The 14,999-nt window shown below is 42.5% G+C and overlaps 1 protein-coding gene across 6 annotated transcripts in view; it reads right to left on the bottom strand.

Annotated features, from left to right (window-relative positions):
• The window catches only part of LOC126416434 (solute carrier organic anion transporter family member 74D), a 237,976-nt gene that overhangs the window by 13,407 nt on the left and 209,570 nt on the right, over positions 1 to 14,999 (bottom strand). For all 6 annotated transcript variants that reach the window (XM_050084199.1, XM_050084167.1, XM_050084159.1 and 3 more), the window contains one exon: positions 2,215 to 2,408. In XM_050084199.1, the coding sequence (XP_049940156.1) occupies positions 2,215 to 2,408 (194 nt within the window). The remainder of the gene's footprint in view (positions 1 to 2,214; positions 2,409 to 14,999) is intronic.

The following is a 14,999-nucleotide window of genomic DNA, read 5'->3' as shown; positions in this document are numbered from 1 at the left end:
TTATACCTTTAGTTTACAACTTTTGTAGCGTGTCATAAGACGTTACGATTTTAAAGCTTGACGGTGCATGGCACCAAGCAACGTTTCTTAGCTTTATGTGGATATAATGTTCAATTTTTGTCCATACTAAAATAATATTTCCTATGTTTTATAAACTATTGGTTTCCTCCTGAGAGAAGTCTGACGCACAAATAGAGAAGGGGAGTGTGTGATCTAGGTTATACTTCAGTCGTATTATTCGCTGCACTTGTGGTAGTCAGATATACACTATCTGATCAAAAATATACGGACACAGCTACATAATACGGAATGTCACGAGAGGTTAGCCTGCCAGGATAAAAGGAGGCGGGCAGTATTGGGCACCAAGTAGAGAAGAAGTAAGAAGACAATAGGTCGGCCACGAGAACTCAGCGACTTCGAACGTGAACTAGTCATTGGATGTCACCTAACAAATCCATAAGGAACACTTCAACACTTATAAAGCCGCCAAAGCCGACTGTCGTTGGTGTGTGTGTGAAGTGGAAAATCGAAGGAAGAACCATAACTAAACCGAGACCCCGTAGACATCATGTACTGGTGGACACGGACTGTGGACCAGAACAGAAGGTTGCTGTAAAAATTCACAATAAATCGGCAAAACGAATCCCTCGGAAATTCCAAAGTACTGCCAGCAGTCCAGCTGGCACAATGGCTATGCATCAGGAACCCAAAAAAAAAATAAATAAATAAATAAATAAATAAATAAATAAATAAATAAATGGGATACAGTGATCGAGTAGCTCCATGTAAGCCACACATTCTTGTAGTCAGTGCTAAGTGAAGCGGATGTCTGGAAACGAGAGATCTCTGAGATGAATCACCCTGTACCCTGTGGCAGTCTGAAGGAAGGGATTGGGTTTAGCGAATTCCTAGAAAACGTTACCGGCTGTTATGTGTAACGCCTTCAGCGAAGTACCGTCGCTTGTTTGGCCCATTCTGGAGTACTGTTCTCGAGGAGGGGATTCTTACCAAGTAGGACTGTTATAAGACATACAGCAGATCCAACAAAGAGTGGTGTATGTCGTCTGAAATCGTTTTGTCGGTGGGGGAGCGTTAACCGATGCTCAACATTCTCAGGCGTTACAAGAGAGGCGTTGTGCTTCACGGAGTTGTCTACTACAGAAATTTCAAGAGAGCACTTTTCGAGAAAAGTCGGGCAACATATTACTTCGTCCCACATACATCTCTGGTAATGAGCACGGAGAGAAAATTCGAGAAATTAGAGCAAATATATAGGCCTACCGACAGTCATTCTTCATACGCGCCATTCACGAGTGAACCAGGGTAGGAGGAATCAATTAATGGTACTAGAAGTACCCCTCGTCACACACCATTAGGTGGCTTCCGGGGTACTGATACAGATGTGTAGATGTACAGAGGAAGTAGTGTTACAGTATGGAGCGGGGGGTAGTCCCCTTACTGCCCTTAAGAAAAGGTTAACTGCAGAAGGATATCAACACGTTTCACAACATTGCAGACTGTGTACCGTTGACGAACAGCTAAGAGACTTTGGCTGTATCAGCATTGCACTGCACTCTGCTCTAAAGCACCTGTGAGGTAATGATTTGTGGATAACAACAGACCTGAAATGAATTGACGTGAATCAAATAGAAGAGATTTGAGATGAGTTAGAACGTCGACTTTGCTCCAGACCCCAGCGACTAATATCACTACCTACCCTGCATTCGGCTCCGGAGGGTGAATGGGCTGCCATTCCTCCACATTCAGCCACCTCACTGAAAGTGTCCACAGCCGAGTTTAAGCCATCATAATGTTCACTAGCAGGTGTTCGGATACATTTGACCAGATTGTGGATACATGTAGTTGTAACAACGTGCCATCAATGGATCAGGACCGAATATTAAACTTCCGGGGTCACTCAGTCTCCAGCAGATATTTCAGAGCAGCGATCGTTGTCAAGAGGAAGAATGAGCCATGATGTGTGTCTACAGCTACTAACCGTCAACTACAATATCTCTCTTCTTGATTGGCACCAACACAATGAAGTGTACTACGTGAAGACATCTGCTGTTTCGATATTTCTCAGGCGATACAAACAAGAGCTGCAGAATTCCTTTACAATAAGTTTTACCGTCAGGTGGGATCTCTTGCAATCTGTAGAGCGCTCTGAGGATGTCGCTATGGAAGTTGCGGTAAGAGAAGAGGTTGACTCACCTGACAGAGACGAGGAAGTTGGAAGCCCGGCCGGTGGAGCCGACGAACTTGAGCAAACAGACGATTGCCAGGAAGGTGATGAAGGGCCGCATGCAGTCGACGGGGCAAGACCCCGCCAGCACCTCGCCGCCGCCTTCGCTGACCCAAGAGCCGTTCACGTTGCCCCGCGGCACGCACGAGCACTCGCTGTACACCTGCAACAACAACCAGAGAAATCAGAACATTAGTCTCTCGACTGTAATTAACGCGGGTGTTGTGTGATGTCCTTAGGTTAGTTAGGTTTAAGTAGTTCTAAGTTCTAGGGGACTGATGACCACAGATGTTAAGTCCAATAGTGCTCAGAGCCATTTGAACCATTTTGTAATTAACGGCACTGATGTCTACGCAGCGAATTAAAAATGTTTCATCATTGCTTCTACCTGCTTGTAGTACTATGGCGTGGGTTGGTTGCGGTTAGGATATACCTTTGGTTGTGATTAAAAAGGAGGGCAGAAGACCTCAAGACACATTTACTCCTTATGCAACATGTCTTTACCGATCATATCGTTGATTTATCCTTTGGCTATCGTGGACGCTTGTGCTGGTTTTCGGTATCTGCGGGGAGGAAGCCTTGTCCAGACCCTCGAGATGATGGGTCAGGCTATCTGCAGTCCTTCTAAATGGGTTGTGGTCGGAGTCTAGTAGGTTAGGTTAGTGTTGTTTAACGTCCCGTCGACAACGAGGTCATTAGAGACGGAGCGTGAGCTCGGGTTAGGGAAGGATGGGGAAGGAAATCGGCCGTGCCCTTTGAAAGGAACCATCCCGGCATTTGCCTGAAACGATTTAGGGAAATCACGGAAAACCTAAATCAGGATGACTGGAGACGGGATTGAACCGTCGTCCTCCCGAATGCGAGTCCAGTGTGCTAACCACTGCGCCACCTCGCTCGGTGGAGTCTAGTAGACTGACTTACGGGCTTGTGACTTTCCATGACGGCCAGCGCTGTTCAGCACCTCCTTGAAAGAAACTTATGAAAAGCACTGGTAGTGAGCAACGTCTTCTGCAGATGTCCTGTTTTCAGGAGAAGGAAAGAGCCAACGAAGGTGCCCACAGTCTCCCCTGTAGACTGACTGGCTGAAAGTTGTAGATATTAAAACAGTTTCGTGGATTGGTTTTTGATCTCGAAGTGGAAAGTTGGCTGACTGCTTCTGGGCATGAGGAGCAAGACGTGGGATCGTTGAGTGTATCTACTTGCTGAACCTCGCTACGTGACACTGATTTATTTAGAGTGTGCTGGGCGCATTTGCTATGAAGAAAGCTTTGCGTTTTTCTCACTGGTAAGGTGTTCTCCCAGTGTGGTCTCTGGGTCCGCTTTTTCGGTAAGAGGCAGTCAGTGAATCTCATTAGAAAGGGTGAACGTCCCGTGGGAGCTGGGCAGTTTTCGCGGAATTGAGGCTGTGGCCCGCTTCATGATTTTTTCGGCAGGGCTGGCGCCTCGCCTAGCCCTGAACAGAAGGCGCCACGTCACCGTTGCCATCTTCAGAGAATTGTTCCGCATGATAATTTTGCCCATTCCGTTTGGACATCAAAGGACGAGACACTGAGACGTCACATCACCAGTGTGGAAATGTCCGTTGCTTTCACTCCAAATCTGGTGTACCCAAGCGACTTCAGTTGCCTCACCATTGCGCTTGGTGTGAGGAAGATGGCCATTCGATATGACACTGCTCTATACCAGTATCAATGTTTTATTTGTTAAAGCGCATATGTATGGCAAGAGTGGGAAGTTTCTACAGCATTTCCTCGTTTTTTTTTCATGAAATAATTGATATCCTCGTCCTCCTCATTAATGAAAGCGTAGAATCTTCCCCTCCGTATATAGATTCTTTTTATACTAGAGACATGTGGAGGAAGATGTATCGTTCGTGTTCTGTTGGGTGCTGATGGGCGCACGGTTTGCTGATTTTGGAGAAATGTAATTGCTGTAACTGCTGTAGCATCATCTCTATTTTGAGCAGCTCGCTACTTGTGTACTTTGCCATGCAACTTGTATTGCTTAATTTAGTTACAATTTGTGGAGTGTTGTATTGTTAACTTTATTTATCAAATTGTCGAGATAAACAAGTTCTGTTGCCCTTTCTCCAAACAATCTTCCATACTTTCTGGAACCTCCATACAGTGTTAGTGTCATTTTATAATTTTATTTCAGTTTTAGAGAAATACGTTCTATAGTAATTTTATTGTGATTTTTGTAAGTCATTAGAGCAAATAAATGTCTGTTAATCTTAGTCTTGACTCAGATTTCAAGATCCCTTAGATTTTCCTAAAAATTTTCCATGGTTAAGTTCTCCACCGTCCGAACAGACCTCGGATGGCCCAACGGTACCGATCGACCGCCGTGTCATCCTCAAACGGTAACGTCATTGGATGCGGGGATGGAGGGACATGTGGTCAGCACACTGCTCTCCCGGCCACCACCAGTTTTCGTGACAGAAGCCGCTACTTCTCATTGACGTACGTCCTCAAAATGGCTCTGAGCACTATGGGACTTAACTTCTGAGGTCATCAGTCCCCTAGAACTTAGAACTACTTAAACCTAACTAACCTAAGGACATCACACACATCCATGCCCGAGGCAGGATTCGAACCTTCGACCGTAGCGGTCGCGCGGTTCCAGACTGTAGCGCCTAGAACCGCTCGGCCACTCCGGCCGGCCGTACGTCCTCAATTGACTTCACAAGGGCTGAGTGCACCCTACTTGCCAACAGCTCTCGTCATACCTGGATGGTCACCCATCCAAATGTTAGCCAAACCCGACAGCGCTTAACTTCGGTGTTCAGACGGCGACTGGTGTCACAACTGCGGCAAGGCCGTTGGCTTTCCAAGGTTAGACGACCCACCAATAATAAACATAATCTCGTGTAAACCTCAGCTCGTTGTTTTCACTGTGATGGTGTTATCGTTCTGCACAGTGGCCAAACTGAACGATCAGTTACATTAAGAATTTGGAGAAAAAAACGAGCATGACACTCGTTCGTCTTTCTATGTGACCAAATATTTACTTTATAACGACCACTGAACTTCTCGATTCTAACACAGAACTAGGTTGCAACTATCAACATAAATAAATTACTATATTATGAAATGATATAAGGAAGAAACAAGATTGATCACATTAGTGACGAATTATTTGTCAAAGCATAGGACTATCAAGGTGAGACTGCTTTTAGTCCTTGACTGTGCTCTTGCGCTACAATAAAATTCATTCTGTTTGATAGTTTCAGCCGCAATGGAGCAGAAGTTTGCTGTAGACATATTCTAGATCTGCAGCACAGCCTGGCGTAAAACCACATCCGTAACCGTACTAACCATTGAAAGGAACGAATGTCGAGATTTGTGGACTCAAATGGGTCCAATTCTGAAAGTACCACAGCCTAATGAACATATTTGGTAAGAAAAACTTGCAACATAAGCCTATCTTACTTCGTATCAGACGTCGCACATCTTCCCCCCCCCCCCCCCCCCCCAAATGAACCATGGACCTTGCCGTTGGTGGGGAGGTTTGCGTGCCTCAGCGATACAGATAGCCGTACCGTACGTGCAACCACAACGGAGGGGTATCTGTTGCGAGGCCAGACAAACGTGTGGTTCCTGAAGAGGGGCAGCAGCCTCTTCAGTAGTTGCAGGGGCAACAGTCTGAATGATTGACTGATCTGGCCTTGTAACAAACGTGTGGTTCCTGAAGAGGGGCAGCAGCCTTTTCAATAGTTGCAGGGGCAACAGTCTGGATGATTGACTGATCTGGCCTTGTAACACTAACCAAAACAGCCTTGCTGTGCTGGTACTGCGAACGGTTGAAAGCAAGGGGAAACTACAGCCATAATTTTTCCCGAGGGCATGCAGCTTTACTGTATGGTTAATGATGATGGCGTCCTCTTGGGTAAAATATTCCGGAGGTAAAATAGTCCCCCATTCGGATCTCCGGGAGGGGACTACTCAAGAGGACGTCGTTATCAGGAGAAAGAAAACTGGCGTTCTACGGATCGGAGCGTGGAATGTCAGATTCCTTAATCGGGCAGGTAGGTTAGAAAAGTTAAAAAGGGAAATGGATAGGTTAAAGTTAGATATAGTGGGAATTAGTGAAGTTCGGTGGGAGGAGGAACAAGGCTTTTGGTCAGGCGAATACAGGGTTATAAATACAAAGTCAAATAGGGGTAATGCTGGAGTAGATTTAATAATGAATAAAAAATAGGAATGCGGGTAAGCTACTACAAACAGCATAGTGAACGCATTATTGTGGCCAAGATAGACACGAAGCCCACGCCTACAACAGTAGCACAAGTTTATATGCCAACTAGCTCTGCAGATGACGAAGAAATCGAAAAAATGTATGACAAAATAATAGAAATTATTCAGATAGTGAAGGAAGACGAAAATTTAATAGTCATGGGTGACTGGAATTTGGTAGTAGGAAAAGGGAGAGAAGGAAACGTAGTAGATGAATATGGACTGGGGGTAAGAAATGAAAGAGGAAGCCACCTGGTAGAATTTTACACAGAGCACAACTTAATCTTAGCTAACACTTGGTTCAAGAATCATAAAAGAAGGTTGTATACATGGAAGAATCCTGGGGCTACTAAAAGGTATCAGATAGATTATATAATGGTAAGACAGAGATTTAGCAACCAGGTTTTAAATTGTAAGACATTTCCAGGGGCAGATGTGGACTCTGACCACAATCTATTGGTTACGAACTGTAAATTAAAACTGAAGAAACTGCAAAAAGGTGGGAATTTAAGGAGATGGGATCTGGATAAACTGACTAAACCAGAGGTTGTACAGAGTTTCAAGGAGAGCGTAAGGGAACAAATGGCAGGAATGGGGGAAAGAAATACAGTAGAAGAAGAATGGGTAGCTTTGAGGGATGAAGTAGTGAAGACAGCAGAGGATCAAGTAGGTAAAAAGACGAGGGCTAGTAGAAATCCTTGGGTAACCGAAGAAATAGTGAATTTAATCGATGAAAGGAGAAAATATAAAAATGCAGTAAATGAGACAGGCAACAAGCTATGCAAAAGTCTCAAAAATGAGATCGACAGGAAGTGCAAAATGGCTAAGCAGGGATGGCTAGAGGATAAATGTAAGGATGTAGAGGCTTATCTCACTAGGGGTGAGATAGATACTGCCTACAGGAAAATTAAAGAGACCTTTGGAGAAAAGAGAACCACTTGTATGAATATTAAGAGCTCAGATGGAAACCAAGATCTAAGCAAAGGAGGGAAAGCAGAAAGGTGGAAGGAGTATGTAGAGGGTGTATACAAGGGCGATGTACTTGAAGACAATATTATGGAAATGGAACAGGATGTACATGAAGATGAAATGGGAGATATGATACTGCGTGAAGAGTTTGGCAGAGCACTGAAAGACGTGAGTCGAAAGAAGGCCCCGGGAGTAGACAACATTCCATTAGAACTACTGACGGCCTTGGGAGAACCAGTCCTGACAATACTCAACCATCTGGTGAGCAAGATGTATGAGACAGGCGAAATATCCTCAGACTTCAAGAAGAATATAATAATTTCAATCCCAAAGAAAGCTGGTGGTGACAGATGTGAAAATTACCGAACTATCAGTTTAATAAGTCACGGCTGCAAAATACTAACGCGAATTCTTTACAGACCAATGGAAAAACTGGTAGACGCCGACCTAGGGGAAGATCAGTTTGGATTCCGTAGAAATATTGGAACACGTGAGGCAATACTGACCCTACGACTTATCTTAGAAGCTAGATTAAGGAAAGGCAAACCTACGTTCCTAGCATTTGTAGACTTAGAGAAAGCTTTTGACAATGTTGACTGGAATACTCTCTTTCAAATTCTGAAGGTGGCAGGGGTAAAATATAGGGAGCGAAAGGCTATTTATAATTTGTATAGAAACCAAATGGCAGTTATAAGAGTCGAGGGGCATGAAAGCGAAGCAGTGGTCTGGAAAGGAGTGAGACAGGGTTGTAGCCTCTCCCCGATGTTATTCAATCTGCATATTGAGCAAGCAGTGAAGGAAAGAAAAGAAAAATTCGGAGTAGGTATTAAAATCCATGGAGAAGAAATAAAAACTTTGAGGTTCGCCGATGACATTGTAATTCTGTCAGAGACAGAAAGGACTTGGAAGAGCAGTTGAACGGAATGGATGGTGTCTTGAAAGGAGGATATAAGACGAACATCAACAAAAGCAAAACGAGGATAACGGAATGTAGTCGAATTAAGTCGGGTGTTGCGGGGGTATTAGATTAGGAAATGAGACACCTAAAGTAGTAAAGGAGTTTTGCTATTTGGGGAGCAAAATAACTGATGATGGTCGAAGTAGAGAGGATATAAAATGTAGACTGGCAATGGGAAGGAAAGCGTTTCTGAAAAAGAGAAATTTGTTAACATCGAGTATAGATTTAAGTGTCAGGGAGTCATTTCTGAAAGTATTTGTATGGAGTGTAGCCATGTATGGAAGTGAAACATGGACGATAAATAGTTTAGACAAGAAGAGAATAGAAGGTTTCGAAATGTGGTGCTACAGAAGAATGCTGAAGATTAGATGGGTAGATCGTATAACTAATGAGGAGGTGTTGAAGAGGATTGGGAAGAAGAGAAGTTTGTGGCACAACTTGACTAGAAGAAGGGATCGGTTGGTAGGACATGTTCTGAGGCATCAAGGGATCACAAATTTAGCATTGGATGGCAGCGTGGAGGGTAAAAATCGTAGAGGGAGACCAAGATATGAATACACTAAGCAGATTCAGAAGGCTGTAGGTTGCAGTAGATACTGGGAGATGAAGAAACTTGCACAGGATAGAGTAGCATGGAGAGCTGCATCAAACCAGTCTCAGGACTGAAGACCACAACAACAACAACAACATCTTTCTCAGAGGAGCGCAAGAGAACATTTATAGTAAATTCCTTGTCCATTGCCAATGAGTACATCAAGCCGTTTTGAACTTGACATAGCTTATGGACAGTGTCCAATTCCAAAAACAGACACACACTAACGCAACAAATAATTATTTTGTAATGCAAGCAATCGTTTATTTTTTTTTCAGAGCTTATGTTTACAGCTAAAAGTTCCTAAACAAACAAATTAGGACGCAATTATTGTTGAAAAAGTTTACACAGAAAGTAAAAATTGACCTCATTCTTAAATAAGTCACTGCACCGATTTTGTTGTCTATCAAGTTATAATCTTTCATTAATTCGTTCCACATTCCTGGAGTAGCAGATCCATTCCACTGTCTTATGTAAATATACTCATGATATTTTCAAAACATGTTGCAACTCTTTTTAAGGCTCGGATCACCCTGAGACGATATGATATGCAGCACGACATCTTCCAAAACAGGTCTGCGATGCGATGTTTGTCGGTGCGACACTTGTGTTCCCACTGGGATGAGGGATATGCTTTAAGATGTGCAATGCGGCTCGCCATACGACAGGCAACAAGACAACACGAATCACATTTCTGTTTAAGTTTCGGTTGCAATCGTGATCTCTGCTGAGAGAATGTTGTTGCGGCTTATTATTATTTGACGCTCAAGAAACTGAAAAAGAAAGGGAAGACTGGGAGCATCTGTACAAACATTGTTCTGTACAAACATTGTTCTGCTGTGGTTTCTCGCGCGCAGTCCCAAAAAGAATACAAATTGTACAGGATGTGTTCGGACAGTTTCCAATCTTTGGAGCAACTATACTCTGACAAAAAAAAAGTTTGCACCACGACGGAGTTATGGAAATTCGTCACAAAATGATACTGATTCACGTATCGACCGAAATGCAAAACTGTGAACTTTGGCGGCCGATGGATAAATGTGTGACACTGCAGCGTAGTTTCATCGCGCAGTTGGCGAAGATAGTAAACTGGAGACGTGTCAGTACCAGACATAAAGTCTTTGCGAATTTCATTCCTCGTGGTCAGCTGGGCAGCAGCTCTGTTTCGCAGACAGGTGTTTGTATAACACGCGCAGATGTCCGCATTTGAGACAGGATGTGTCGATGAACTCAAAGAAGGCAGTTGGGGTAATCGGCGAGTCGCTCGACGTTTGAATAGGAGAGACGACGTGATCGACGATGTTGGCTGGAATGGGTAAACCGCTGTCATTCACAACGTCAAGAAGAAAGTGGTCGACCTAGAGGGAGAAAGAATCTAAGGCCCGAGCAATCATCAGAGCCCCGGATTTATCATTATCATCGATTCCACGTGAAACTGGTGCTTCATTGACCACAAGCGATAATAATAGGCGACATCAAGGCTCCCCTTGTGCCAGTTTACAGCAGTAGCGATGTGGGGCACATTCGATCTGGACTCTCACTGGCTGGAATTGTCTTCAGTAATGAGTTCCGCTTCGAAATGAGTCCTGATGACCAGCGAAGATGTCTGTGGAGAAGCTCCGCACAGCAGTGGGATACCAACATGATAATCGATCGCCATAGGGCCCAACATCCAGCAGTGATGGTCTGGAATGACATTTCTTTTCATAGCAGGACCCATTTGGTTGTCATCCACGGTACCCTTACTGTACAGCGGTGCATCGACGATATTCTGTGCCCCGTTTTGTTGCCATTCATGGCAAGTCATTTCGGACTTACATTTGAGGAAGATGATGCCCGCCTGCATACGATGAGAGTTTCAAGTGTTTGTCTTCATGCTTGACAAACCCTACCTTCGCCGGCTAGGTCGCTGGATCTCTCTCTAATTGAGAACGTTTGGAGCATTATGGGCTAGGCCAGCTCCGGATTTCAACGATCTAAATCACTGATTGGACAGAATTTGGCACGAAATCCCCAAGGGATTAATCAGTGCCAAGCGGAATAACTGCTAGCATACGGGTCAGACGTTCACCAGTGAGTTATTGACTTGCTCAATTTGTGAAGCTCTATCTTGAATAAATCATCAAGTTTTTCTGAAATTGTCATCATTTGCCTGTACATGTACGGCACATCTACCGATTTCCGTCCATTCGGATAACTCCTTCATGCTGCATTGTTTACTTTTTTACTTTTTTTACTTAAGAATGTACTATTAGCTACGTTGAGAAAGCAGAATACAAATTTCTTCCTGTTGCTTCTCCTTCTGAGAACCTACTCATTGCAATATGTTAAGATGACGGAAGTGTGTGAATGACGTTAAACATACCAACACAAAAAGTTTATTTTTCTTTTTGTAACGCCATGTAGTATGGTACTTTGTTCAGTGTGATACGTACGTACATACATAAGTATTATTTACAGACTGATAAGGATGAGATGTAATTTCTACAACTTGTAAATTATAGTCTGCAGCGATCAGTCGTCCTTTTTAATTTTTTTTAAAATTTTATTGTGTAGATCTAGATTTTGGCTAGAAGCTAGCAATTCTCAATGCACTATTATTTTCGCTCAGTGAATGTAATTCCCTGTTGGTCGGCCTACATCCACAGTTCATTGAATACTTAAGTCAATATAACAGTCGCTAAGTGCAACAGCTTTCTGAATGGAAGGTAACCTGATTTCTACATCTGTTCATTTTCACATAGTATTATATAATTCAGCTTGAGAAGTACTCAGAAGAAACATTGCTAGACTTGAAGTGAAATCAGTTACCATCGATAGTGTAGCTGTGGGTATTGTACTCTGTGCGCGTGTGGATTATGTTTTTAAGAAATGAAAGCAGCCCATAATGACAGGGAAAATCCCAACGAGTCTTCATTGGCTTCGTCGAGCTGTTCACTCGAAAGTAACAGCTTTCAGTTCTCTTTCATATCATTGTCAAATTTTTCTAAAATTGGGGAATATAGACTGAAAAGATATCGAGTTAGCATCATCAGATGATAGCTGCCGATGTCTTTTCACCTTCAGCTTAACTTTTGAGAGGCAACCTTTTCCATAGAAAAACACTTCAAGCTTGAAAATTATTTTCAACTCACATTACAACTTTAAAATGTTTATGTTCTATTCAATGCATAATTTGACTTTCCTGAAAGATTAGTTTCAGCTAGAGAAAAGGAGGTGGTTATGGGATAGGTAGAGAGCCAGAGCATACCACTAATTTTCGATATGAAATCTGCTGGTGACAGTTAAACTAACTCCTCGGAGACTATATTGATGTCGTATCTTGGCTGATGGTTGTTAGAGTTTGGTGTATATCTGCGAGAGCTGATAATACATACTGACAGGATTCGAAATTTTTACAGACTTGAAACCTTTATTTGATCTTCAGAAGATTGTCAGATATTAATTTATTAAGTTCATGTTTTAAGGCTTTCATGTGGCATTAGGTGATATATTTGAATTTTTATTGGTTACAGAGTGAGGTTAACATATGGGAGGGAGCTATGTACCAGGACGGGAATTCCAACGGTTCAGCACATTGCTTGACTTCTTCACTCTACAGAAAGAAGTGGGAATCGTCACTGAAAGGAGCTGGAAAAGAAGAGAAAGTCGCAACTCCAGATTCTAGTGGTTCAGACATAATAGAGCTGCAAGACTCCACTCACTGATGAAGATGGGGTCAGAAAGCATACTCAACAGGCAAGTGGCAACACAACACGCTTCTTTTGTGGGGCAAAATTTTCCGATGATATTTAGGGGAAAACCTGTATACAATGTATCCAGTGCAAATCGAAGGCCCATGAAAATATCCTGATTGCCACTTATGGAATACTGTTTCTAGTACTCCATATCTCAATCGCTATTCTGTAACCCTCAAAATTTTTCCAGTTTCCTAAAAGTGTGTTATTCATTTTATTTGTGAATGACAATTTTTCCAGTTTCCTAAAAGTTTGTTATTCATTTTGTTTGTGAATGACATAAATACGAAAGTAAGTAGAACAGAAAAATTTCTAATAAATCTTTGTTAAAAGCATGTATTTTGGATAGGTAGCCGGCCGCTGTCATCGAGCGGTTCTAGCCGCTTCAGTCCGGAACCACGCTTCTGCTACGGTCGCAGGTTCGAATCCTGCCTCGGACATGGGTGCGTGTGATGTCCTTAGGTTAGTTAGGTTTATGTAGTTCTAAGTCTAGGGGATTGATGACCTCAGATGGTAAGTCCCATAGTGCTTAGAGCCATTTGAACCATTTTTTTGGATAGCTATGAGGCATTTACTAAAACAAAACAGTATTCCGTAACTACCTCTTATCCTCTATTAATAGTGCGAAACAGAAAAACAGTTGACGATCCCAATTTAGAAAGTACCCAAGCCGAGGTATACGTGAATGCTTCTGAGAGCAGATGCGAGAGTTTGTTAATTAACATGCAGTTAAATAAAAGATATTCGGTTAATATCTTAGTGAGAAGAAAAGGTGTCTCTGGAAATCTGCGAGATTTTGCAAACGCAGCACTGACGGCATCGAACGCATTTTCTTTCTTCCCTAGGAAAGTATAAACAAGCTCTTTTTATTTCGGATCTCCGTATGTTTTTCTTCCAAGCCTGTAATCTGTTTTTAAATCGGCGACAATACCTAACTTACAGTTTATTTGTTTGCGTAACAGTACATTCGTAATTGAGCGTTCAGTGAATGTGTATCACACATGTTTACTTGCTTTGTGCTTCCTTTACCTACGGTTTCGACGAATTGAGGGACAAATATCACTTAGGGTTCATTAAAGTAACCGAAAATAACCGTTTGGTATCATTCGTCGTGTGTTTGAGGATCTGAGTATTAACAAAAACACACATTGTGGTCCCCAGAGGCTATTACAAATGTCGACGAGCATCATTCTTGACTGGACAAACATCTTTAATGGCAGAAATAAAAGGAAAAAAAAGTTCATTGTATTGAAATGTTGACGACTGCAGTAACATAAGCGCAAATTTCGATATAATTATACAGTATTAAAGAAGTGGTTACTTTCAAAGCGAAGATAAGTGTTAACAAACCTGTAAATATATACAACATGTTAAAACAGTTGAAATGTGCTACAGAAGAAATAGAATCAGAAGCTGATGAGTCTGTGAATAAGTTTATAGAGTTAGTAACTCACTCTTGAATTTGTTGTGAAGAAACTTAATATGAAAATACCGTCCTAGGTGTGACTGGGTTTTGAAAATCTCACAGAGACTGTAGAGCTAAAACTGGTTAACCGTTTAAATTAGAGTGACTAAGACTCCGAATTTTAAAGTTTATTCAAACATTAACTCGGACGTCAGCTAGGTCAAAACAACCTCAGTTAATAAAAGTTAGTGGACTGTGTGATTAAGTCCAGCGTTCGAAGCCACTCACTCTACTATTGTTCCATCGTAGAGCTAACTGTAGGTGTCTTATGTAAGCACAGTCACAATTTATATCGGTTGCTAGTGCGCCAGTAACAGAATTGCTTTTGTGACAGAAGTCCTGGCCTGCTATTAGTCTGCGAACCATTGGCGCTCAAGAGATCGTCCTAGATGCAATGCGTGCCGGCGGCCATCTAACGGTCCTCGCTTGGAAGTTCTCTTTGCATCGAAGCAAGTTCCTATGATCTCGTTAGAAACACAAAGCTATTCTAGTAAACATATTGTGCTTATGAAATCCTCGTTTGTTTACTTCTGCGCTGCTGTAGACGACAAATGTAGTGCAGCTATTCCAATCCTGGTACACTTTGTCACTTAAGTGATATTGAAAAATGTAAGGGCAGTGTGGATTGGCTATGTGTCAAGGGAAATGATTTCGTAAAAGACCTCGAAAGCATGATGGCATCAAGATGGTGAAATCCATGATGGAGCTGGTGGTAAATTAAAAAAGTACAAGATGGCGGTAAATTACAAATAATTCAAAAATTCCAAGGTGGGGCGGCTAGCCCAGTTGTCAGTTAGT

The sequence above is a fragment of the Schistocerca serialis genome, chromosome 1, assembly GCF_023864345.2.
Source record: "Schistocerca serialis cubense isolate TAMUIC-IGC-003099 chromosome 1, iqSchSeri2.2, whole genome shotgun sequence".
Classification (NCBI taxonomy): domain Eukaryota; kingdom Metazoa; phylum Arthropoda; class Insecta; order Orthoptera; family Acrididae; genus Schistocerca; species Schistocerca serialis.
This window is presented reverse-complemented; position numbering and strand designations above follow the sequence as displayed.